The following is a 27,174-nucleotide window of genomic DNA, read 5'->3' on the forward strand; positions in this document are numbered from 1 at the left end:
CTTCTAAATTCAACTATGTACAGGGAGGGTATTAGGCACACTTCTAAATTCAACTTTGCACAGGGAGGGTATTAGGCACACTTCTAAATTCAACTTTGCACAGAGAGGATATTAGACACACTTCTAAATTCAGCCAAGGCACGCTATTAGGCACACTTCAAAATTCAACTTTTCACAGAAAGGATATTAGGCACACTTCTAGATTCAACCAAGGCACGCTATTAGGAACACTTCTAAATTCAACCAGGCACGCTATAAGGCCCACTTCTAAATTCAACTTTGCACAGAGAGGATAACAGGCACACTTCTAAATTCAACTTTGCACAGAGAGGCTAATAGGCACACTTCTAAATTCAAGTAGAAAGTAGGTGGGAAGTACTCACCCACCAATTTGAAAAGCACTGCATAGTTTGGTCACAGCAGCCTAGCTTCCAAGTTTTTTCTCTTTTTCAAGGTTCAATGTTGTACTCTTTACAGCTCTGGTCCCAAAGCTTGTTAAAGCACATGTCTGCTCAAATTCACCACAGTATATCAATATTTGCAGTCACCATCTTGGGAATGGCATTCAGTGCCTACACCAAAGTACTATGACATGGTGGGTGTTGCTAAACGTTGTGCATGAATATGTTGATTTGCATCAATGTCCACACCATGGAGTGAGTGGAGATGTGCAGCTTGTTTTCTTTTAGGAATATTGATGATGGGAAAGAGAAGATAGATGTATGGGAGGTGTGCCACTGAGATACTATCATATTGCAGTAAAAGCCACAGTGTAAATAGACGCAGATTACAAATGTCCAAGCAGTGCCTGTGGCATATCTTATTTAAAAGAAATATTAAGAAACATGCAGTGGGATGAGACCAGTTACCTCTCCTAAGTACAAACCAACAGTCAAAAATAAAGACTGCACTGAAACTGTTGACAAAAATAGACACTATTTGGACACTTAAGTTATGCAGTTTGCTTTCTTCACGTAAAATGCATGATTCGAGCTCCCGTTTTATCGTTATGCATCATTATGTATGTTAAAGTGTTTATGTTTTTATCACCTCGCAATCATTGGAGGTACTCTTCTAGGGTACACCTTTCCTTGCTCACATTTTGATTTCGCTGCGTTCATTTAGAACACTGTGTTAACAATTAGCTCAGGAACGAAAGGAGGAAAAACACGTTTACTAGTTAATCGAATTCATGTTTATTTGTTGGCAAGAGGACACATAAAACACATTGGATGAGAGGTTAACAAACATTTGAGTAGATCGTGTACACATGTAACAATGACCTCCTTCACACTGGTACTCCAAGCAACATTCTTTGTATGCATTTAAGACAATTTGAATAAGTCCCATTGACACATCACTTTATAGTCTGAATCGTAGCTTCTGGGATGTCAAGATTAGATTTTCGTTGATGCTATGTCCTAGGGCTGCTCTAAAGAAAGAAAATGTGGTTTATTAAAAGAAGTGCATTAATGTGATGGCACATCATGGACATTGTTATGGTATATTTGTGTATGAGCAAACTGTCTGCAGAGGCACAATCAAATGTATTTGCACTGGAACTAAACATTTTACTGATAAAACATAAAACAAACATGTGGCTTAATTAAATCAACAGAAATAAATATAGCACTTAGAAATGGAAGATTTGAAAGTATAGCATAACAATGAGCTTGGCTTTTAATATAATGCACCTGCTGGAAGTGTGTGTGTGTGTGTGTGAGACCTGTACATTAAGTTGGTAATGGCCCACTATCCATGTTGCACCAAGAGGCTTCTTTGGGGCCCACTAGCCATGGCCTTCGGCCAGGACGAATGTACATGTTGCATGAATACATTTCTTTGGGACACACTAGCCATGACCTTTAGATGTGATCACTGTGGCCGTAAGATCTCCTTTTATTTTCACTCTCTCCCAATTCTTACGCAATTCCCCCGATAATGGCAATGAAATGCATATACAGCGGCAATGAACACTACCAATGCACACAGTATTCCCATGATAATCTGAAAATGAACATCAAAAACACTTCCCAGTCCTCTCAGGCACTCACCAGGTACCCCCCCTCTACATGGTCCCCCACCCCTCTAAGCTGCTTTTTCATTCACTGGCCCTCTCCAATTACCCCTATCACTCTTATTCGTGTGATGCATTTTCTTTTCCGATTGCGTCTTCCGTTGTAGCTGCAGGAATCTTTAGAGATTCCTGCAGTATTATAATCTGAACCCAGTCAAACTGTAACAACTCCCCCAACTCTCCAATTTCACTCTCCACCCACCCCTCCCCACCTCTAGCCTAATGCTATTGGATCATGTTGTCCTCCTCTAAATAGCTCTTTAAGCATGTTTTCGCATTACCCCAGTATCACCCCAGTAATCAAAAAAACTCTATGCTGCAAAGCAGTATGGGAAAAAGCTATATTTCTGTGAGCAGGTGCCATCCCTTAACCAATGAATATTTAAAAAAATCATGGCCAGTGGGACTCAATGGGAATGGGGATTAATATTTTCTGGCGCCCAGGAATGGGCAATTACCGGGTCCGCTGGGACTGTAATGCCCTGGTTATTGCCCATACCCACGCGGCGAAAAAGAAATGTTCTCCAGCGGCACTCATAATGAGCCCCAGTGTGTTGGAGGGATTGATCTGGCATAGGGTGCTATGGTTACTGATTGCCATAATCCGGTATGAATTGGGGATCAAATCCATTTATGATAGAGCAAAATGGAGATACTTGTTACTCTATTCTAAAGGGCATAATCCTCTGGAAAATTTGCTTTATGGCGATCTGGAACTCATTTTATAAACTGAGAAAGAAAAGACAGTAATACATTTTGCAGAGATGTGCAATAACATATTTGCAAAAATTGGATGGAGTTCAAGTGAGCTTTTAACTCATCCTAGTAAAAATGTAATTGGTTTTGTGCCAAACAGATTGGTGTATTACTATGGATAAGTTACTTAGTTATGTGTCTCTGCGCCATTTGAGTTATGAGCATAAGCAATTGGGAGCTGCAGTGTCCAATTTGAACATTTCCCCTAATCTTTATGCACGCAATGAATTCCGAACATTTAGGTGGAATTTATATCCTAAAACAGAAATCCCAAGCAGGCATAATTTTGAATCGTCAGCATTCTGTTGATTTTGTGGCAATGAGGTAGAAACTTTTAAACATTTGTTGATATTTTGCACTGCTGTGAAAGCACGCTCCACTTTATATTTCAAAGAACATATACATAGCACTGATTTTATAGATTGTGAGAATTTTTGGCGACGATGTTTAGGTGGTCAACCAACCTCAGTAGCTTTGGCAGCATTGAATTTGGGTGACTTGCCGGATTAAATGGGTATGGAATTATGGGCCTCATTACGAGGAAGGAGGTAACCATGCCACTTTTTGCGGCATGGCTACCCCCATTCCGGGTACAGGATCCGGGTTCCCTGAATGGGGAAATACCGGGCCATTCTGACCTTGGAGGGCCCGGTATTTCCCCATTCAGGGAACCCGGACCCGGTCCATCCCCATTCCCATTTGAACCCTTATAGGGCTCAATGGGAATGGGGAGCGGGCTAACAAATTGTTGTTAGCATGCTGGACCACTCACGGGACCCGCTAAGGACGTCTGGTAAAACCAGGCGTCCTTAGCGGTTCCCGCGAGCGGACCTCGTAAGGAGGCGGTAGGGGGTTAACGGAGCCGGCAGCTCTACCGGCCCCGTTAACCCCCTACCGCCATCCTCGTAATGAGGCCCTATGTCTTAATTTTCTGTTGGAAATTAATGCTTTTTGTAAACTGTTTTATTCAGGCTGATGATTAATTGAATGAGTTGTGTTTTGTATCGAATATGACATTTTTTACGTATTCTAATTGATGTTTAATTCGATTTTAGATTCTTATTGTAAATGGTTGAAATGTTTTTTAACCATACACAATTAAACAAATTTAAAAAGTAGTTTGCATGGCTTTTCTGGGGAATTTGAACCAATGCCTACTTATAATGATTGCAGCACCTATACATAGAATGATGCACTTTTGAAATATAAAGTGCTGCCTATGTGCCAATACACTATATATCAATTCAAAAGACCAACCACATGTCTTTGTCAATGCGTACTTCTTAATTATTTATCTTCGTCACTAATGGAATATATAATTATATGTTTATTTATTAGCATGTCCCACCTACCACCTGTGACTGTGGCAGGCTGGCATTCTGCTTTGATCCTGAAATTAAATTGAAGCCGAGAGCTGGATGCATGCGCTGTTAGTGCGGATCAACCACTACCTGTGATATCAGTCACGGTGCCAGTGGGTGTAATTGTACCTCGCCGCCCGATGATTTACATATTCACGAGCGGAATTGACAACTCGACGTTCACAGTTGTAATACAATAACGACTTTTTCCGTCTGTCCTGACAAAATAAATCAGAAACAGAAAGCAGAAGTCTCTGTTCCAAGTAGATACCTGGGACCGGTCGGTCTAACCACTCTTCTGCCACCCACGTAACTGTGAAAGAGACTCTTTCTTTGATGCCGACAAAAATTTGTTTGAGTGAAAAACCGGCTACTGCAACAGGAAATAAGTAATTTGTATGATCCATAGCTGGCAATAAAAACCTGACAGCGATTGCACTAAAAATAACACCGCTCATGAATATCAACTTGGGTTATATATGAATCACTCTTTATTCTGAAGAAATATTGTTTAAGAAGGCCGAAACATGTAGATGATCTAGGATACCCACATTAACAAGATTGGGTTCTTGCATTGATACAAAGTGGTTATCGGTTACATTTCTTGTGATACCTCTTGTTCACCCCGTTTGTTTTTTGTTGCTTAAATTGTGTTTTTTGAATTTTCAGAGAAATCAACAAAGCCAGTGATTTGGGGAGACCGATACAAGACTGGTCTGTGTTGAAGCCAAGGTTGCAAGCAGCAACATTGTATGGGATGCGCTGGAACGAATATTGTTAAAACGCGTGTGATAAGAGGCGCAAGTGAAATTAAACTACTGATGAGTGATTGAACTCTGAAACAAGCTACAATATCTTTGACAAGAGTGGTCCAGCACTGCATGGGCGATCAATCGAAGGTGTGTCTGTAAGGTACCCAGCTGGGGAGAGACGAAAGTAGATACATTTGATCTCAGCACGATGGAGGGTGTTCATTTGAAAGTGAACAAATAATTGTGAATGGAAGTGGTCATGCGACGGGTCAAGCAAAATCCAGCGCAGTCAAAAGTCTTCGATTTCAAAGAAGTAAAGAATGTTTGGAAAAATATGTGAAGTTGGTCCGAGCCCGACAGAGGGAGATTAATCGAAATTTTTGTGTTTAAAGTGGATCTGAGCCCGGCGGAGTGGAGTCCGGAGTGAATGGAAATCACCCAAGAAGTTGTACATAAGAATCCTGAGGAGAAAGGAACTGTTCAATGTGCGTTGCATCGCATCAGGCCCTCTGAAATAAGAGACTTTGAATCGTAAAAAGACTTTGGCAGAGAATGCCCTGATATTGAGAATTGAACTGCATCATCGTGCTAGAGAAGCCAGAGATTGTGCTAAGCTTGAGTGTGCCACCTTATCCCGTGCTGAAAACGTGGGGAAGGGAAGCCGACGGCTTGAATATCCTGACATATCATTTCTTGAATACTTTTCTTATACATAACATTGTTTCCCACACCATTTGTATTTAGAAGTCATGATTGGCAATAGGTTTATTAGTATAGGCCCTTTTATTTTGACAGACTTGACTAGGACTACCTTATTATTATTTGATGGTCGTAGCTTGCTCCCATCTTTAGATTTAGGATTAGATAGGCATTTTTCAAACGCGATTGAAGTTCAATAAACACTGTTGAACTGTGGTCACTTGTGTCTGTTTTACTGTTTAATACCATGCCTTCCTTACAGCACACATAACTGATTCTGTACACAGACAGGCAATGCTCTTGCTATTCAGTCTGCATGACAGTGGCTGTACAATGTGGTAGCAGCATTATCATGCTCAGCCACAAACATAGATGAGGACAAAAGAGCATGACTGGATGCAAAGAGTCCTAACACTCAAGGGGTCCCTACTACTTACAACTATGCTGTAAACCTATATACAGTGATAATCACTGTACCTAGGTCAAAATTAGGCCCTGTTCGGGTACTACTGATCAAGCTGGATAGATTAATATGAATCTCCACTGCACATGCAAGTGTAGCCTCAACCTGCTTTGGGATTTCAGCTACTAAACAAATCTTGCAGAATAGATACTGGTGACCAGAGCTTAGTAAGGAGGTACGACAGTACATTGTGAATTGTTTGCAGATAACAATGAACAATTTCTGCAACCCGCCAGTGAGCACACTTACAGGGGCAACAGTGCCTTTTGAATGCAAATATATGGACCACATAGGTCTACTGACACCCGTCAACAAGTATGAATACATGTTTGTCATGGTGGACTAATGCACAAGCTTCACTTGGCTAATTTTTCAGAAGAAACCTGATTGTAAAGAAGTCAGAGGGTTTGCTGTCCTTAGTAGCTGTCCTGTTCGTCTGAAATGTTTGTGCCTAGCATTTGCTTGGTACTCAACTGAAATCTATGTCTGCTTAATGTACTTGCAACTGACCACCTTATGATGTAACTAAGTAATCGCATGTTCCAAAGTCGTATTCTTGCCTACTTAGGTATTTGTTGAGATCCAAATTAGAAGCTTTTGCTCAAGGAGCATTGTTAGATCCTGGAGGTGATCTATAAAAGCTAGATGACATGACAGACCATGTATGTGTTTTGACATATTTAGACACCTTCCTTTACTATAAGCGGAAATCTGTGCAGTTGTTGGATACAACCTTCTTGGAGCATTGTCCTGTTCCTCTTATGAACTCACCACCATAGTTTAAGACACACTTCCCTTACATACCAAAGCCCCAAGTGAAGAGTGTATAGCACAAAATTGACATCTATTCCTCCACCTCCTACAGATGGCCAGTTTATTTGGTCTATGTGTTCTATGCCATGACAGGGAATACATGACAAGAAACAGTCCCTCTTAACACGTCATGGGGGCGTGGCTCTTGGCAAGTGCATGGAACAGACACGCTATATGTAACAAGTAGAAATCCACATTTGATGTTTTCTCAATCACACTCATTTTTTGTTAATGTGTAGTCCAACCCTTGCACTCTCGTATCCAAATGTGATGCAGAGTAGGGTAGCATTTGGTGGACAACTAAACAAGTCAACTGAGAAATAAACAAAGGCAAACATGAGCATGTTGCATAAATCACAAAGGTTTAAGGGTAGGGCTTTACAAAGCTTAAACACCACAAAACATTTCACAGACCTATGCCATTTCCATAGGCAAAGCAATACCCTTTACTTGAGTTTGTTAGTGTAATAGACACATGGGGCAGGTCAGGTAGACATCTATCCTAGTCAGGATAGGTAACCTAGGAAAGGCTAGGGCTAAATTGGAGGCGAAAAAAGGAGCTGAACCTACCTTGAAGAAAATCCTCCAGGAAATCCAAGGACTGGCTGGACAGCCAAGCAAGATAAGCGATTTTGCAGCCGAAAGACAAATTCATTGCATTGCAGCAGGGAATTTAAACGCTGAGGGTAAGAGGTAGTAAATATGGCGCATATCATCCAAGAGGCGTTGGTAACTTTAAAGGATGAACAACAAGCATTTGTTGAACTTCTGAAGAGCAGAGACTTCCTGGACACACTCCGTACAGGTGTTATGGTCTGGTCTGTAAAACTATGGCCAGAGCAACTGACAGGCTCAGAAACAGGCCATTCATAGTCCATCTACACTTTGCTGAGTGTACTCAAGAGAACAATCTACAGAATATCGGTGTAGGACACCGTTATACTGTCATGAACATTGTATGGGACCCTGAATATGCCTGTGTCAGCAGTAACACCTCTTTTGTGTGAGGAACTGCAGTCCTGGGACATCATGCATCAAGTAGAGAGGCAAAAGTAACAAACTCTCTATGAGGTGCCCTACACCCATGCCTGCGTAATTCATGGGGACTATACAGTACAACCTTATTCCCTGAAGAACTGTGTGGATGCCACATAAGATGCCGGGACATTCAGCAACATCAGCCCGTGAGAGCAGAATTCAACCTCAACCACGTACATGCTGAATGGAATTAGAATCTGAACCTGCATTAGCAAAGCTCTATGGTACGACGTCCTTTCATCGACACCCACTTTTACGACATGTGTTTCTCAGCAGAATTTTTGCCAAAAAAAAAAACATTTTGCAATTTTTGGGGTTGGGGGTGGAAAAGGGCATATACAGGGTTGGGGTGGTGGGTCGGGAATAGAAAAAAATAGGTAAATGACAGGGGTTTGGGGGTAGAACCCCCCAAAAATAAATGTAAAAAAAATCAAAACATTTTTTCGGCAAAACTTCAGTGGAAAAATACCCATCGTAACAACAGGTGTCGATGAAATGACATATTACCAGCTCTACTACTACCGAATGGATCCTACATTGTGCAGTACAATGCTTCATGTTATGGTGTTACTGTCTCAAACGTGGTGAACTGTTGCAGTTATATTCTACATCCACCATTGCGAACTGAGCTAGTGCTATTGAACTGGCCTAAAGTGAAACTATCACCACTGAAGAACACGCTACTAACACTGAGACTGGCATATCTCCTGAATCTGGAACAGACAGCACTAGCACCACAGTGACTTTCGTAGAAGTATCAAACAGAGCACTGAAGTTGGCCAAAGACCTACTGGAAGAATACCTGAATGGCCAAAGGAAATTCATGCCCTAGTGTAGATATGGGCTCCTTACTCTGCTCCATCTACTGGCTGAAGTATATAGTTGCTTCCCTCAATCCATTGAAATGTTTTTTGGACTTCTTTGGAATCTTAGGCAAGGGGATCACGCCTATGCTGTACATCGTCACTGTATGTCACTTTTGTTTCATCCTGTCAAGTAGCGTTGAACTTGTCCTTTCACCATAACTGTATCCTGAATAACAGAAGAAACAGTTTGGAACTGTTCATGTGGCAAACATCTACTCATCCCAGATTCATCAGCGATCGTCAGCGGCTGAAGGTTGTCTGCTGACCAGTAGCTGCTGCAGCTGGCTCATCTCAAGATTTAGTAAAGTGAAGATTCTAAGCAAACACATTTTAGCAGATACACATTCTGCAATGTTTTACATGCTCTTTTGTCTCTTCACTCTTATTCCCATGATTACTAGGTCGCCTCCACTGCCTGTTCTACACCTCATGGGGGGGAGGGGGGTTGACATGTATTTTCTATGTCTGCCCATATTATCCATGCTTAATATGGCCTGTGATATGAGTCCCAGACCAGGCCTTATACACTGTACAATGAAAACAGTTGAATATTGAGTGAAAAGCAGGCTTCCTTGCTATAATGCACAGCGCGATGTAAACACTTTTGTATTTAGTGAAATGCAAGCTGCGAGATTTGCTTTTCCATGCTGCGATTAAGTACATTCAAGATTTTTCTAAAAGTCCAGGCAGTGAACCAATATCCTTCAGCATGGAACAATGTCTGTTAACCGCTATGGAGGCCTTTTCCAGGAAGGGAGCCAATGTACTCGCAAAACAAAAACATAGATAGCGAACACTGCAAACTACACAATACAGCCCTTCTGTAGTTCAAATATGAAAGACAGTGCCATGTCTCTAGCCATGTTGTGCTCAAGAAAGGCACTTTGTTAAAAATTCAATTGGTGCCAAAATTCCTAGTGCCCTCTGAAGGACAGTACTATGACCTCGGACATGCTGTGTATGTGAACGATGAGCCAGTAAAAGATACAATTGTTGGCAGAATTCAATGTGACCTCAGAAGGACAGGACAATGTCCTTAGCTAGTCTTTACAAGAGAACGATGTCAGCTGAAATGCAATTGTTGGCAAAGTCCCTATTGGCCTCTGAAGGACAGACAGTAGGCGTGGAGGGCTTGAAAATAGGGAAGGCACGGAGGGTATATAACAGAGTAGGCTTAGACCTTGGCTGTTGCTGTTCAGGGCGATGGAGCTGGCAGGAAGTCTGAGGCAGACGCAGAATGCTGCATGGAAGTCTTCCCAGATGGGAGCGGCCAGCCCACTACTAAATCTTTTTCTGGAGATTTGAAGCCTTAAGCTGGTCCCTGGCTGGTGTGAAAATGTTTTGAACAGAATTCGTTTCATTTTTAGCTGCATTTTGAGCTGCTTGAGGAATGAACTCTTCCTTTTTTCCCCAATTCACTTCAGCTCAATTCAGCTCACAGCCTAAGGGCCTAAGAGCAGACACCTTATTCTGGATTGGATACATGCTGAGCACCATTAAGTCCAAAGGACATTAACATTTCTTTGAAGCATGCAGCCATATCAACATGAATTTTGATGAAAAGCCCATAGGGCAGCAAAAGGTGCATTTTTGGATTTTATCCAATTATTTCAGGTATCCGATTTTTTTCATTTGGTTTTGAATTGTGGGATTTTTACAGGTATCCGGTATTTTCTTCCAGCTCTCTTTAACTCCCTACCTTCTAAAGTTAGTGAGTATAAGGAGACTCTTTTTACCCTGCATTTCATATCACATTGAGAAAGGTCTTGAGGTATTGATTATTGATTGAGGCAGATGCCTCTATGAGATTGCCTATCATGATTTGGTGAGGCAGGTGCTAGATTGCAGAGCATGTTTTGTGAGGTCGTCTATCACAACCTGGTGAGGCAGGTAGATGGTTTTTAAGGTGACTTTGATTTCTTTGAGAAGGTTGCTCTCATCTCTGTTGAACAGTGACATGCTTTTCCCTACCCCTACACATACCACAGCCCCTGCTAGGGTGGTCATGGACACTCCCCTGGGGGTGGAGGCAAGGCCCTGGATGTAGGGGTGATAATACGCATGCCAGTAGCATTGATGATGACATTAAGATGGCCACCAACACAGTTAATAACATCTACAATCTCTCCATTGATTAAGGATGGACTTTGCTTTCTAAGATCTCACTTGAAAGATCTTTTAAGGGCAGAAAAAGAGGACCTACCAACATGTCAATGGTGTCCATGTTCATATTTCTGATCTCCTTTGTACTTTTAATTGGATGTTCACAGTAAATTAAACCTGTCAATATGACATTTAAGCAATTACTACTTTATTTTAAATGTTGCACTTACCACAATCCATTGGCAATTGGTAATTGCCTCTAATTAGCTTCCCTCTGGCATAGTAAGGACAGCATTGTTTGCTGAATCTGGCACTCATTGTATTTTTTTTTACAATCAAAGGTTTTACAACCAGAGTCTGTTATCTGCTTCTTCAAGCTCACAGGCATTGTGCAACATGTGCTCCTCAATGCACTATGTTCACTCTGCATTAGGGCATGCCATCACCTTCTTGCTAGAATGGTCGACATACCTGCTACATTCTAATCGGAAGATGCTAGTTCAGTCATGTGTTTTTACATGCATTCTTTGAGTGCTAGCCTTTGATTTCTCCATCCTAAACACAGCCCTACAATTCCCAGAATGCATTGCAAAGAAAAACACAGGGCTATGTGTTTATCTGCCAAATGGAATGGAGCATATTTTCATGGATGGACTGAGGTACGCAATACCACTGGGCAGAAACACACAATGGCACAAGCAGTGAAACGTGCCTCTTGCAATTTCTGTATTCTATGCCTTTGGATCATGTCAGATTTCCTTCTTGCCCATTTCTGAGATTAAAGTAGCAGTCATCTCCACCATTTTGTATAGCAAAATCATCAAGAAACATTTTTCTAGCACATATAAATGTTTGCTTGGGAAAGTCTTTTAATTTATCCCGAGAAAGACTGTGATTTGCTTGGACAACAGGCAGATTCCCTGCAGATTATTTGTTAGCAGGTCTGCTGTCAGCAGGTGGTAAAGCCTGGTGAGACAGGTCGTCCTAATCTTGAATCAACTTCTGTATTCTCGTTGGGCAGTTTACAGGCTGTAAAAAGCTTTTAAAACTTTTTTGTTCTGGGCATATATTGATCTCTGTGTTTCTGACTATATTGGTTGTTTATACACTGTTTTCCATTACAGCAGCAACAGTTTGTAACCGGCCAGTTGACAGTGCTTTATTGCCTTACGGTTGCTGTTGCTATACACACTGACATTAATGCTACATATGGTGATCCATTCTTGTATGAAATGTATATCATATAACAGTGATATTGTAACCATATTTTTCTTACTGTGGTGGAACAATCCTATGTGATGCCGCTTCCTGTTTTGTCAAGGGTTGTATGCCATCACTTCCCATGTCACTTGGGGGCGGGGTCAAATGTCATTACTTCCGGTGATGACAGAGGTCAAGGGTCGTGTGATGTCACTTCCGCTACCCCAGGCATTTTGGTAAAATTATGTCCCAGCGTGTGCCATTAATGACTATTATAGTGGGTGGAGAATTCTTGAGGCAAGGAAGGACGCTCCGAGTGTTGGGAATACATTTGTTTTAGAGCTGCAGCTTTTTTTAAATCTCTCGAACACTTGTCCAGCCTATACTGCTGCTGGAGCAAGCATTTCTAGCCTAGATTGCAGGAGCTAGCCTTTATAGTCTACACTGCTGCAAGAGCTCGCCTGTGTAGCAGGTTGGGAGGCAGGGGGCGGGGGGCGAGAGTATAAGAGAAACTTTAGGGGCAGCATAACTCTGATTGAGTGTGTTATGGTGGCCACTAAAAAGACTTGTATGGGCATAAACCAGCACAACTTCACACTGGTACTACAAGGTACATTTCTTTTGCTCCACACTAACATTGCATGAATGCTCAAAGAAAGGAACACGCACAGGCTGGCTTTGGAGTTCTGGGAAGTTTTTGTAAAAGCTAAACAATTGCACGATTAGATTTCACATTTTAGTTTTGCTGTGACTTCAAAATACATACAATATGGGGAGGTATTTACCAGGGGCGGCTGCTCCATAATGGGTGAGTCGACATCGACCCACCAGATCTTGGCACCCCCCTCACCCATTATGGAGGAGCCAGCCCAGTAAAATACGAGCCCTCCCTCAGCTGTTCTTTTCATCTAAGGGTGCTTCCCCAGCCTTGCATGGCTCATTGGAAATGCTGGCTGGGGAACTGCACATCTGTATGTGCAGGAGGGCGCTCCTGCACCTCCTCACACATACAGACAGAACAGGCTGGAGTGGGGCGTCTCTGGACCCACGCTCAGGCCCCTTGCACGCATGTGCAGGCACCAGGAAATGTCCTGATTCCTGTTCATATTTGCAGGGCACTGGAGCACTGGAACCTCCGGACCTGCGGCAGAAGGTAAGTTTGTTTATGCTCATTTTAAATTGTGTGTATGGATGCGTGCATGCTTGTGTTGTTAGGTTAATGTATGATGATGGATGCTGGTGTAAGTGCTTTCTGTGTGCAAGTTGTGAAAATGTGTGTGTTTGTATGTTTGTTTATTTAGTATTTAAATATGTGTGTGTATACGTGTATGCTTGTGTTATGAGTGAGTGCATGATGAATTCTTGTGTGAATGTAGCAGAGTGTTCGCTGCATATGTGTTGTGTAATGTGTCTGCATGCTCATTTATTTATTATTTAAGTATGTGTATGGATGCATGCTTGTGTTATGAGAGTACATGATGGGTGCTTGTGTGAATGAAAGAGTGCTTGCAGTGCGTATGTTGTTTAAATGTTTACGTTTGTATGTTAATTTATTTATTTAAATACGTGTATGGATGTGTGTATGCTTGTGTTTTGAGTGAGTTCATGATGGATGTTCGTTTGAATGAAACAGAGTGCATGCTGTGTGTAAGTTGTGCAAATGTGTGTGTTTGTATGTTTATTATTTAAATATGTGTATGGATGCGTGTATGCTTGTGTATTGAGTGAGTGTATGATGGATGTTCGTGTGAATGAAAGAGAGCTTGCTGTGTGTAGGTTATGTGTGTATGTTGTGTAAATGTGTGTGTTTGTATATTTATTTTATTATTTAAATGTGCTTGGATGCATGTATGCTTGTGTTATGAGTGAGTGCATGATGGGTGCTTGTGACTGTGAATGAGACAGCGGGTGCTTGCTGTGTGTAGGTTGTGTAAGTATGTAAGTGTGTGTGTGTGTTTGTGTGTGTTTGTGGTAGTCCGAGATGATTTTGGCGAGTGGGGGTAGGAGGTTTGTACAACAAAGGGATTTTAAAAATGCCTTTGTTGCACAAAACCCCTCCCCTGCGGCCAAAATCAGCTCTGTCTGAGGTGCTGTGGGGCTCAGGGGACAGGGATGGTATTATCTATCATAGATGTCCACTAAATACCATACCTGCCTCCTTGTCCCCACAGCGCCTTATACACACATAATCACTTTGATTGGCACTGTGAGGCCCAGGGAACAGGCATGGTATTTCTTTTACTGGACATCTATGAACGATGTCCAGTAAAAAAAAAAACATCCCCGCCCCCTGGTTCCCCAGTGCCTGCCATACACACATAACCACATTGATTGTGTTCATGTGTGAGGAGCTCGGGACCCAGGAGACAGGGGTGTAATTTCTTTAATGGGAATCTATGAAAGATGGGCAGTAAAAAAACATGCCTTACCCCAGTGCACGCCAGCGCCTTGCAATCACACAATCACATTCATCATTATTGTGATTATGTCTGACTGCAAGGTGGTGGCACATCATGGAGCAGCCATGGCATTTTTGACTGTGCATGGTTGATAAAGCAAGCATGTTAAGTGTTATTATGTAACTAGACTTGCACTTTGATGCCATCTGTCTAGACATTTCTTATTGTGGTATGACATTTTGTATTGGGCATCTTTGGTAAAGCAAGAATGATAAGTGTTAGTATGAAGTTGACTATCATTTTTTATGCTACCGGTCTAGCCATTTCTTACTGAGGCATGACATTTTGTATTGGGCATTTTTGATAAAGCAAGTAGGATCAGTGGTATTACTCTTACTGTGGCATGCCATTTTGAATTAGGCTCCTTTGGTAAAACAAGCATAAGTGTTATTATGTAGCTAGACTGGCATTTCAATGCAGCCAGTTCAGTCATTTTGTATTGTGGAATGGCATTTTGTATTGGGCATCGTTGGTAAAGCAAGCACGATAAGTAGCTCGACTTTCATTTTAGTACAGCCAGTTTGGCATGCATTTTTAATGGTAAAGCCAACTGGAGTATGTTCATATGAGGGGTTACTGCCATATATTGGCTGAACAGGACAGGTTTTCTTGTAGTATCATTACTGGCATTATATCCAAAGCAAACATGAATATGTTCTTATATGGAAATAATAGGGTATAATGTTGCAGTCAGCATGGAAATGTATGGGCACAGCCAGTGTGAAAATGTTTTATACTGGCACATATTGTGGGCAAAGCCATTATGAAAATGTGTTGGGAGAAATGCTCCTTTGCACTGTGGTGGCTTGCATCTATTGGATTTTATTCATGAGTTACCCTACAAAACCCAATTGCAAACTGTTTGGCCTTTCACACAATGTTCCTAAAAGGTGTGCTCTAAAATGCACCATTTTCACTCATTATTTAAAAAGAATTATCAGGGGGAGAAACCCCGCAATTCTCCTTTGAGTGGTGTGGGGTCCCTCGCTACGTTCGGCCATATCAGGGACAAATATTTACGCCCCTCCAATTAAAAAATTCACCAGCCGCCAATGGCATTTACACATTCATTCAGTGCTAATTTTCAAGCCCACACTTACCCTGACACATCTTGGATATGCAATGACACCCATATCACATATTTGCACCAGGGAACTGGAGCCTTTATGTAAATTAAATCCGTCTTTACATATAAATCGAATATTTTCATTGTTCAGAATATATCGTTTGTCTGCATCGTCTTTATGTAGTTGAATGCCATAATTTTCAAGTTCTTGTGAGACATTGCAGGCAGCTGCAAAATAAATAATAGTTTATCAAATCGAGTAACAAAAACGAGTATGTGCCACACATATACAGCCATTGTAATATGGTGAACAGAATAAGCCATAGATCTGCGAATTGTGGGCTTATAAATACATTTTTCACATACTTTATAATTTCCTTTTTAGGCATGAGAGTATCACAAAATATTCAACATGTGATAGTTCAGTATCTCACAACTTACACAGGAACATAGCATTGGACAATCAAGTGCCAAGTGCCTTTGTGCCATATTCCATTGATTAATGTGTGGGGGGTGTTTGCTAGGGCTCAGCCCTAGCACCTATTTCTGATCCCTGGCACTTATTATCTAAGACTCACTTTAATTATGAAGTGGTGATAGTCAGTGCATCCATCAGCCACATTGAGCAGGTGCGAGCTGTAGTGTAACCCCGAATATGTCAACACTGTGGGGAGCACCTATGGGTGGTGGCAGCAGCGGTGGGGAACTGGCCACCTGCAATGTCACAGGAGTGCTAGAAAATATTTGGGCCTTGGCACTTATTTTTTCTAACATTAAGCACTGCCATATTGTAAAAATTAATGACAGACATGGGGATGCATGCCTTTGCCTTTCCACCACTCTTATCAGCTGTACCCAGCATAGTCAATGGTGAGGAATCATGCAGTCACAAACATATGGAGAGGCGCAGGTTGCAGGCCTCTGGATGTCAGCGCAAGTGCCATATCACATCTCGTTATGCTCCTATTGCCTCTGCTGCTTTCAACCAATATACCAAATCCCAACTATGTGTCAGAAAAATGAAAGACAGACTAAAGAGAAAAACAAACTTAGTTCAGAAAAGGATTATGCGGTCAAAGCGGTCACCAGAAGGATACAGTTGAGTCGATACATTGTAATACAAACTGCCAGACAATACAGTTGTCATGCAACAAGAAAAGAAGACAGGTAAAAACAGACACAGTCAAGTACAACTAAATCATTGCTCGTCATAAAACAGATTAAAGACAGACTTAATCATACAAATCGTGCATCCTCGAGTTCATCAGTATTTTTCTTTGTCTAAGGCAATCACCACAATGTTTTAAATAATGTATTTTATTAATTGGTGTGTTGTAAGTCGCCATCTGTGGGAGCAGCCACTTTGTAGTGCCTCCAAGTGAAGGAAAATAAGCAGTCACCTGATCCTTCACAAGGCTTGCAAGCATTCAGTTCAGGTACATGTGAGGGAGAGGGTGAAAGGAAGACATATTGCTGCAAACATGCATACAAATAAGAGCAGGCTATCTTATGCTATGCTATGTGTCCGGGATTAGTTCTGCACACCACCACCATCCCCATAGTTTCCAGGTGCTCAGGGGATCTAAAAAGGGAGTAGGTGGGTTAGAATAGTGTGGGAAGAGAGGTGGATTCTTAGCTAGCTTTGCTGTTGTGTTGGTGCATAATGTGCAAGAAGTACCAGCTTACTGTGTGCATACGTAAAATTTCAGATATAGACAAACATTTAAGGAAGTGCATATGAACTAGGTGTAGAGTCCCTGTAGATGTGGGAGGAGAAAGAGCGAGAATGGTCAACAGATAGCAAGCAAAATTAGGAAACGAAATCTGCAACACAGGCCCAGTGGGGCAGGAAATTCATAGCTTCAGAGCAATCGTCTTATTGGAAATAGAACAAGTACTTATATGAGGTGTCTCTTGCCAAACATAAGCAGTGTTTCCATCTATGCCATTCGGCATTGCCAAACGTTTTCTGTAATGCATTGTGTATTCAGCATTGCAAGAGGGCAAGAAAGTCAAAGGCATTGAATTGAATAAGACTCCAGGTTATAATATATGTATATATTTTATAGTAATAGTTTGGTGACAAGGACAAAAAAAAGGAATGGAAATAACTGCTTTCTGGGATGTGTAGTCCCCTGTTAGGGAGAATTCTCTCTTAGGCTGAATTTCCTAACCTAGTGAGTCCCCCAGCAGCTTTGCTGGATTTCTGGAGTTTGTTTTTTTCTCCTGCCAAGAGTGAGACTCTTTTTCTCTCACTCTTGGACATGATGTATGGTGTTCCTTTGACTGTGTATGTGTTTTATGGGCTATGGGGTCCTTTACTCCATAGGGTCTCATGTGTTTTTACTATGTGTGTTACACAGCACCCTCCGTGCAGTAACACCGGGGTGTCATAGTGACACCCCACCATAGACTCCATACCCTGGGACTGACTACTGTCTCCCAGGGCATGTAAAGTCACCATTGGCTTTACTAGTCCCAAATTATTAACAGAAACCAGTACAAACCATCATATTGTGGACGTACTGGTCGGGGCAACTCAATTGCCCCGGGGTCTGTTAGTCGAGGGGGCACGTCTCTGTCCCCCCTGATCGAGTTTTGGCTGGTGGCAGTGGATACTACTTTTTATATTCGACTACAAATATTTCCCTATGGGATTTTCCCATTGTTCGAGGCTACCAACTTTAATTATTTAATTCTCATAGCCTCCAACATACCGCCGGTTTATTTCATTAATATTAATTCGCTGGTTGGTATTTTTTGCAAGGACTCGATTCTAAAATGGCGTTTGTGTTCTCTTCTGTGACTCAACACAAGTCGAACCCTTTGTTCCACCTTTTGGCGGGCTTCTCCACAGAAGCCTCCACAAGTGGTGCCACCCTGTCTGGGTACCACAGGGAGTGTGGGAGGGGGTTTAGGCACCCTGGACTGAGTTACCTTGGTAACTCACGTCGCACTCTTGTGTTATTGGCCCAGGTGGTGAGCCGGCCGGCTCACCACTTAGCATGTTTGATTGACAGCTAGGCTGAGTGAATGGGGGTATGCTGCATAAAAGCAGGGCTTTGGGGACTGGAACTTCAGAAGTCGCCACAGGACCTGAGAATCCGACGAGGGAGAAGTTGAGCCGACACCACCGGTGGAGCCCTGCGGAACCGACTAACCACTTCCCGACGACAGAGAAGATCTCCCGGCTGGAGAGGCTTCTTCCCCTGACTGGTGAGCACAACCAGTTTACCTTCTTCTCTTCGCACCCCAGACCGGTCTATGGTCGAATTGCCCGTGCCAAGCACCCCGGCAACTGGATAGCCACTTACCACTGGACCGCAAACTAAAGGACCGCTCCTTTTACCTGCGAAACTCTGCAGCTGATTTCTTCCCTGGCAGTGCAACAGACTCCTGTCTTCCTCCCCGACGAGATCCACTCTTCACCGGACGAAGCACCGACTTGCATCCGCTGCCAGGAACAACTGCCCCCGCTGGAGTATTCTCACCACTTTAAGGTACCGTGTCCGCCAGGCCTCCCTTTCTAAAGATTGCTACAAGGTAATAATAACCCCTTAACCTTCTGGACTGGGCTGGCCGCCTTGACCCTCTAACTGGTCCCTTTCTTTGGTCCAACTCCTTTTTGAACCGTTACAAGACTTTTGTACACTGGAACAGTGTGACCTGGGACACATTTCGTTTTCATCCTCTTAAAGCGGATCCGGCCTACTGACTCTGAATTCACTGTGTTACTTTGCCTTCCTCTCTTGTTGTGTTCGTGAAAAAGTGTTGGGATCTGTTTTAATTTATTCTCTGCTTTTCTCTCCCTTTTTTTTAAACAAATTATTAGAGTGCCATCTACGTTAACCGCTCACCGCTGTCTGAAAATAAGTAGGGCTTTACTTAAGACTTGTCTAATATTCTTTTAAGGGAGTGTATATCTTTTAGTGACCGTGTTTTTGAATTACTTACTATTAGTGCCTGTGTGTTTTTCTGGGTGTGGTTTTAAATAAATAATTTATATCTCTTTGACACCAAGCCCTGGTCAGTGTTTACTTGTTCTATTGTGTTCTCTTGACCTATTGTGAATACTCTGTATACTGCCTAACTCTTCTTGAGGGAAGTCTGACTGCTAAGCCACAGCTACCAAGTGAATCTGTGTGGTGCAGACTGCTACCAAGTGGGTTTACTGCCAAACACCTGTAGTCCTAAATCTTTTGCAGTGGTCCCAGAGGGAACTGCACAGGTTTCTGCCTAACATCCCCTGTCAATCGAATAAAGGCTGTTGTGCTGTAGAGGAACGGAAGGGTAAGCAATCGGGTGTATTTTATGTTTATGGACAGGTGCATTTATTGTATCCATCTTATTCCAGTATTACTGTAACTGTATTGCGTTTATGATGCCTTTTTCAGTTAACTTAGGATAAAGGAGGAAGGTCTCCAAATTCCTCTACCATCCAGCTCCACTGCCTTCCTGCTCCTACCCTACACCTAACTGTACGCACAATCCCTGCATGATCTTTGAACTCAGAAAAGCCAAGCAGAGACAAGAGGCATGGAAATGAAGGTAAAAGGTAGCCTATGTCACAATGTTGCCAGAGTATAACCGTGCCCCCGTTCCGCTGGTACACATGGATTTGGACAAGTCGTATTTTTTAAAAATGCATTGATTTCCTAGACCTGATCACTCTTAGATAATGCTGTATCCCTTCATGTCTTTCAAATCTTGTATATAATTTACAAATAAACTTTAGATATTGACTCTTGAAATCAGACAAGTCTCTCTGTTTCATGAACACAGATTCCACTCACTACTTTAGATTAGACACGTTCCAATTGGTGGCAGAACCTGAATCCAATGTTACTGGTCTGAGGCTGGTCTCTGCTGTGCAATGATCTGCTTACCTTGGAGACTGTTGACCACTGGCAGTGGGACATCCAGAGAGTGGAAGCTCACACGGAAGGAATGCAAAGAAAAGAATCCCAAGAGAGGACGAACTGGATAGAAACATTCACTGCAGGCCACAAAGTGGACACTACATCCTGGGAAAGGCAACCATGGCAAGAAAGGAAGTGCACTACAGGACAAGGCCTGAATCAACAGTCATAATTTCTGGGAACAATAAATCTAAACTTTCTGTAACCCCAATATAAAACAGGATCCAACAGTTCAAACGTGGCAACACCCCCACTATATTGAGCATATTGAGGATGTTCCTCCTACTGTTGGAAGTTTTCTCCCTCGCTCTCTATCCTTCCCTCACTCCTCCTCTCTCTCTCTCACCATGTATGCTAATTTCTAAGCCTAACTAGGTTATTCAGTGTCCTTTGCCTTTGACTTCACACTGTGTCTTGCTGGGTAAAACCTAGCCCTGCATTCTCCAAACTGCTCTGACTTCAACATCCCAGACAGTGTAACTGTCCGACCATTTTCTGACAGCGGGTCCTAAGTTACAGAATGTCGCTCAAAAGGACATATTGTTATTAGGGTATTTATTATAAATTGTGGTATCTATTGAGCACAGACATAGATTTGGGAAACAACAGAGAGCTTTACAGTCTTGGGGAAGAACAAGGTTAGGGGGCAGAGAAACAAGGGAGTGGGTATCTAACAGGGGAGCGACGGCAATAGTCAGCAATGGATCTATACGTTGCCTGGGGAGGAACCAGTGGGGATCAGATCACCTAGTCTCAGGTATGGTGGGGAGTGTGCAGTGTATGGTTCTAGGTGTTAGGGAGGAGCAATGCTTTGAAGAGGATGGTCTTGAGCTCTTTACTGAACTGAAGAAGTGAATGGGCGAGTCTGATAATGATGGGGAGGAGGTTCCAGAGTCTTGGGGCATAGTCAGAGAAGGCCAGTCTTCTGTTTTTTTACCTTCCCACACCGGCCGAGTTAAAGTGTGCACAGGTCCTTACTTCTAGTGGATCATAGGCCTCTGGAGATGCTGAGTTTCTCAGTGAGGAAGCTTGGGGACTTCAGGGTGCCAACCTTGTAGATGATGCAGCAGGATTTGAAGATGATACGGGCTAGCAAAGGGATGAGGGTCTGAATATCCTATGGCAGCGCCTCGAAGCCCCTGGGCTGTAGTGCCCTTTACAAATTTAAGAAATTAAATAAATAAATAATATTGTGGTTGAATTTGTGAAGTGCTTCGATGAGTCATGCTGCAGCATGCGGGACACATCTCAGGGGAGCCAAGGTAGTTTTTGAAGGCCACCATCCATGTGGGAAAGGAACAAGGCTTGGACAGCAGATCTGAAGTTGTTATCTGGCATGAAGGGCTTGATTTTCCACAAGAGAGAAAGTTGGCACCAAGCAGTTTGTGTCTTTCGTGCTGTGTTCTGTGGGAAGGAGAGGTGTCTGTCAATGTCAAACTCAAGGTACTTGGCACAGGTGGCCAGCTGTGGGTGTAAAGCCCCCAAGGTGCAGGTCTTGATTTCCAGCTGTTCACTGTTGTTGGTCAGCACTAGGAATTCTGTCTTGGAGGGGCTGAGCTTCAGGTAAGCACTGGTAATCCATGACTGGATCATTGAGAGGTAGGACTTGAGCCTGTGGATGTCTTCGATGGAGGATAATTGGTGGATGTGGATGTTCTATGAAGTGAGGAGGGTTGCAAGCGGTTCCATGTAAAGATTGAATATCACAGGGGAGAGGATGGACCCTTGCAGGACTCCACAGGAGATGGGCAGAGTTGGTGATCTGGAGGAATTAATTTCCACAAACTGGTGTCGATTAGCAAGATATGATTTGGTCCAGTTGAGGATTATCTCACTGATCCCTATGCAGCGATGTAGATGGTCGACGAGTGTCTGGTGGTTTACTCTGTCAAATGCTGATGAGAGGTCAAGGAGAACCAGGAGGTCCATCATGGTGAAAGAAACGACCAGATATAATTAAGCAAGTTGTCAGCAATGTTTCTCCAGCCCACATGGAAAAGGCTTTTGTCTTTCCAAAACAAGTAGGCCAAGATCTGGACTGATTGTGAAGCCAAACTAACACCACTTTGGATAATGTTGTACGGTTGGGGGAAACAATCAAGATATTTCAGAAAATAATAGAAATCTCACTGTGCAGAAAACAGTGCTCATTCTACAAGTACTGTCTAGAGAGGGCCACATTGATCTAAGAGAGGAGTCTGACGTGAGCAACGATGTTTGTGTGGGGTTACCTTTAACAAACCAATGCAATGGGCTGTCAAGCAGGTGCCAAGTCTTCATAAATCAATGCCAGGTTCTATTGATCTATCATTCTCTTGCCATTGCAACACAGCATGCTAAAGTCACCCTTTCCCAATCCCTGACTGGAGATGCTGTGGTGTGTGCTACATCATCATTGGCACAGATTCATCCTTTGCTGTCTGACTTTGCATTGTTAGATTAGAAATTCAACTCCTTGCATTCTCAAAAGTTGGCTTTTTGGACATGTTAATTTGATTTAATGGATGCAAAACAAAGATAAATTGACCTAAGGTCACATCTTTAGCGTCAAGCACCTATCCAGAGGTATCAATTGAAATGATGCTGACGCATCTGCCCTATATAGAACGGCTCTATGAAATTACAAAGTATGAGTTAATGTACTAAGAACTACCCAATTCTCTTACCAGAGTTAAGGTTCTTAAACTTTGGATCTTTCAGAGGCCTTACGAATTCAAGATTCAGAAGATCAAGATAGATAGTGTTTATACTTTGTGTTCGGAAAGTCATACATTCTCTTCAAAATGGAAGACTCACAACTGACTTTTTTGTAGAAAGGAGGGAAACTTCATATGTGACTCCACACCAACCTTATGCAAATGAAAGTGCACGTCTTTAAGAAGGGGTGTTGGAAAGGGCAGTGCACATGTTTCTGCTATAAGTCTGGTGGTCACAATGGTCCAGTCTATAAGGAAATGCTATATTACCCTTTACTTTGACCACTTCCATTAGAGACAAGATTAAGTCCATCATCTCTACATGGAGTGGTAGATCATGAATATGCTAAGGTTTGGAAATTGTTCTAGTGGAAAAGACCCAGCCCCAGACTGAGGCATTTCTTTTTCTGCACTCTGTCCCCCATAATCTTCTAGTTTCTTTATAATTGGTGTATGTAGTGCATGAAATTAATAGTTACTCACTGTAGTGACTGACAGACATAATCTTGATCCATAGTCCCCTATACTCCAAGTCATCAGCAGGGCAGCTACCTGGGCCACCCCTTCGGCTTTCTGTAAGCACTACTGTTTGGACGCTGCCTCTATGTGAGATGCGGCTTTCGGGCAGGCAGTTCTAAGAAACCTGTTTTCTTAAGGAGGGTCTCCTCTCCACCCTGAGGCTACATTCAGTTGTAATCGCCCATTCAGTATGGAGGAAAGGGGTTGGGACGTAAGAGTAATTAATAATTACTCACCGTAGTGACTAACATACTTTTAGTCCATAGTCCCCTTTCCTCCATACGTCCCACCATCCTCCCCCTGATAATACTGGTGTCATTAGGCAATGCTGAATATTGTTGACGTGTCAATGGGAAATGAGGTGTGGCGCCTGTGGGCGGAGTCAGGCGAGCGCATGCTCCCAGGGCCGTGCCCCTGCACGCCTCTAAATTTAAAGGGTAAGATTTTTCTTGTGAAAAAGGTTCTGTCTCCCATCCCTTGCGAGGGATGCCCATACAGTATGGAGGAAAGAGGACAGGACGCAAGAGTACATAGGCAAATGCATGCACTGTGGAAATGTGGCAGTGCCTCTAATTTGGCACATATAGAACTTCATCCAGATAAAGTATCAATTCTGCCCTAGATTTGTGTAGGTATGTGTTGGGAATTGCCAATTTCTTTTCTGTGAAAGGTGGTCTATGATAGCCAAAGTATAAATAGATGGGAAGCAAGGCCGATCTGTCTGGTACATACAAATGTACAGAACAGTTATATCCCAGGGTGCATATTGGTGGGACCGTAAACGTGTATATGGCACCACTTATTTGCTTCAAGTCTGACTATGTAAAGAGATTACTTCTACCCCTGCTTCTGCTATCTTTACACAGACATAACAAGCTACTCACCAAACCCCCTCCCTTGATTACACATTTTGCTTATTTCCGTATTGTTCTATCCAATCTGTTACCAAGCCTACACATTTCCTCTTTTGCCACACTCATTTTATCATCCTTAATAAAAGAATCCATGATTCATATCTGTCGTGGTTTCATTCAACTGCCTACATAACCCACACTTTTGTGTACTATCCATCTTATTATCCCATCTATGCTTACATAAAAATGGCACCTATCCACTTTGCATCTTTTCATTGATCAGTTTTTCATCCCTTCTCTACTCACAGCTTAAGGCCACTCTCCCCATTTTAACACTATGGTCTAGCATTTTCCCTTTCACATTCCTCATGACGTGGATGTTAATGCCGTCCAAACGTCTCAAATAGAATCAGAGGAATGGGAGTCAGCCCTAACCAGACTTAGTTACAGAGTTACAGAGTAGACAAAGTGCAAGGCAAAACCCAGCTTTATTATCACCCAAACAAATCCAGGACATCATGCAAGCATTACAATCTTGTTGCTCTCAACATGTTACTACACAACAGTTGCTTAAGTACTACAAAGTGTCATCAATGATGTCATAACATAATCTCAGGTCATAAAACGTATGGGGATAGGTTAAAGGGGTTGCCTACATGTAGATTGCATAGGGGTTAAACATTTCATTGGGTTACAAGAATATGATGGCTCCACCTGAGACCCCCCCCGATATTGATAAAAGTAAAAAACATCTCTACAACAAGTGGTTGGTTGGCACACTACTTAATGGGCAGCATGACACTGGGGATTTTGATAGGTAGTCCCTCTGCTAACTAAACATGGTCCCCCGACAGGTCATCAATATATGAGCTGGATGTAGAGTAGGGGGAGAGAGGCCCATGGACAGCTCTTTCTTGAATTATCATCCCTAATTCTTAAGCCAAGAGACCGGGCAATCTCTTTGTACTTGGTTCTGTGTAACGCCTCGCATCTATGTGAGCGTTTTAGGGAGTACCGCAGGTGTCCTATCTATGTTGGCCTCTACTGAATAGTCAGTGTCCTCCACTTATGGGTCATGTGCTGTAAGACCGTGTATGAAATTAGATGACCTCCTATTTATTGAAGTTTTAACTAATATTAATGTGTGTGTCGCTTTTTCCGTTGTCACCAGGGGCACACTTAAGTTATTCTTCATGGAGTAGCTTGGCTTGCTGCTTTACTGCACCTGGCTAACAATGACTGGTTGTGTTCTTATGAAACTTTAATATGGGAGTATACTGCTTGCATCTTGAGAATTGTTATCTCGTCGTTGTTCCGTCGTTCAAATCCTCCCTTATTTCACTCTCTGCAGTTGCTTTCAAATGTCAGCTATTTGCGGTTATTCTGTCCATAGCCAAGGCAAAGGAAAAGCTTTGTGTTGAAAAGACCCCCTCCAACTCCCAAATTTCACTTGGTGTCCTCTTACCTTCCTGCCTGAGCTCTAGACTGATGGCATTTGCATTTTCTTTGAGATCTGCAAATGGCTTTTTTCTTGTGTTTCATTTTCAGATACCCTCAGCTATAGCTGTGGCTATCTCTTACATTGAGAAAAAAGAAATAAGGCGGCTGTTTCATTTCTAAAAACACCCAGTTTACCCGAGACATAGGTATCTATTTTTGAGAAGGTGTCAACTCCTCCTCTGTCAAATATTTAAAAAACTACTGGACGGAATAACCCCAAACCACAAAAAGGCCACAAGTCAACACTTCATGTCCAAGTTGTTTTGGACCTGGTCCAAATCCTTCCAACGGTTTAGGCTGTGCAGTCCGACAAAAACAGACCTTTTTTGTATATGGGAAAATAAATTGGAAGTAGGCCGCAACTTTTTTTTGTTTTTATAATGATTTTTGTATTTTTTAACAAATCTTTACTAGCGTTGCAGTCTGGGAGGCAGGCCTGCGTCCCCAATTGACTTCAACATTTTGGCCAAATCATTCACATGTGCCAAAAGTTATTAGCAATTAATTTTTTGAAGTTCCTATGTGAGTCCAACTCACCTTAACTATAGGTTGGCGACTGACGCCCTATAATATACATTCACTTAAAAAACGTTAGTTAAAGTGTAGTTGAGTTGAGCAGATTTAATGCAACAAAACCCTACATATATACCACAAAGGTAAACACAACAATACTTATATTTTCTACTTAACTTTAAGTACATAAAGTGTGCCTTAGTGTAATAGTGTAATACATTAAGAGTATTGTTGTGCTTACCTTTGTGGTGCCTTTGATTTATCATGTGTTAGCTGTACTACACAACAGTACCCCCTTCCACCTTAGTTCAGCCTGGCTGCTCAGACTTGCTACAATCTAAAGAGTGGTTAAGTTAAACTCTTGTTGAGGTAACCCTGTTGCCTCAGGTTGGCTTCTATAAGTCCTACTGCAGGTAGAGTCTGTGAGAAACTGTCCAAAAAAGCTACCATATGTTGCAGTGACAAGCCTTATGATTATGTTTAGGCACTGCAGTGAGGTATAGCTTGGTTCCCTGTGGCA

At 42.4% G+C, this 27,174-nt stretch overlaps 1 protein-coding gene across 3 annotated transcripts in view; it reads right to left on the minus strand.

Moving 5' to 3' along the window:
- Positions 1 to 1,172: 1,172 nt before the first annotated feature.
- The window catches only part of LOC138538019 (coagulation factor XIII B chain-like), a 792,475-nt gene continuing 766,473 nt past the window's right edge, over positions 1,173 to 27,174 (minus strand). For 2 of the 3 annotated variants that reach the window (XM_069641499.1, XM_069641497.1), the window contains 2 exons: positions 15,688 to 15,881; positions 1,173 to 1,432 (listed from right to left, as the gene is read on the minus strand). In XM_069641499.1, the coding sequence (XP_069497600.1) occupies positions 1,415 to 1,432; positions 15,688 to 15,881 (212 nt within the window). In that variant the 3' untranslated portion in view covers positions 1,173 to 1,414. The remainder of the gene's footprint in view (positions 1,433 to 15,687; positions 15,882 to 27,174) is intronic. The other variant, XM_069641498.1, reaches the window with a different exon arrangement.

The sequence above is a fragment of the Ambystoma mexicanum genome, chromosome 1q (genome assembly GCF_040938575.1).
Source record: "Ambystoma mexicanum isolate Mex_15411 chromosome 1q, UKY_AmexF1_1, whole genome shotgun sequence".
NCBI classification, from domain to species: Eukaryota; Metazoa; Chordata; class Amphibia; order Caudata; family Ambystomatidae; genus Ambystoma; species Ambystoma mexicanum.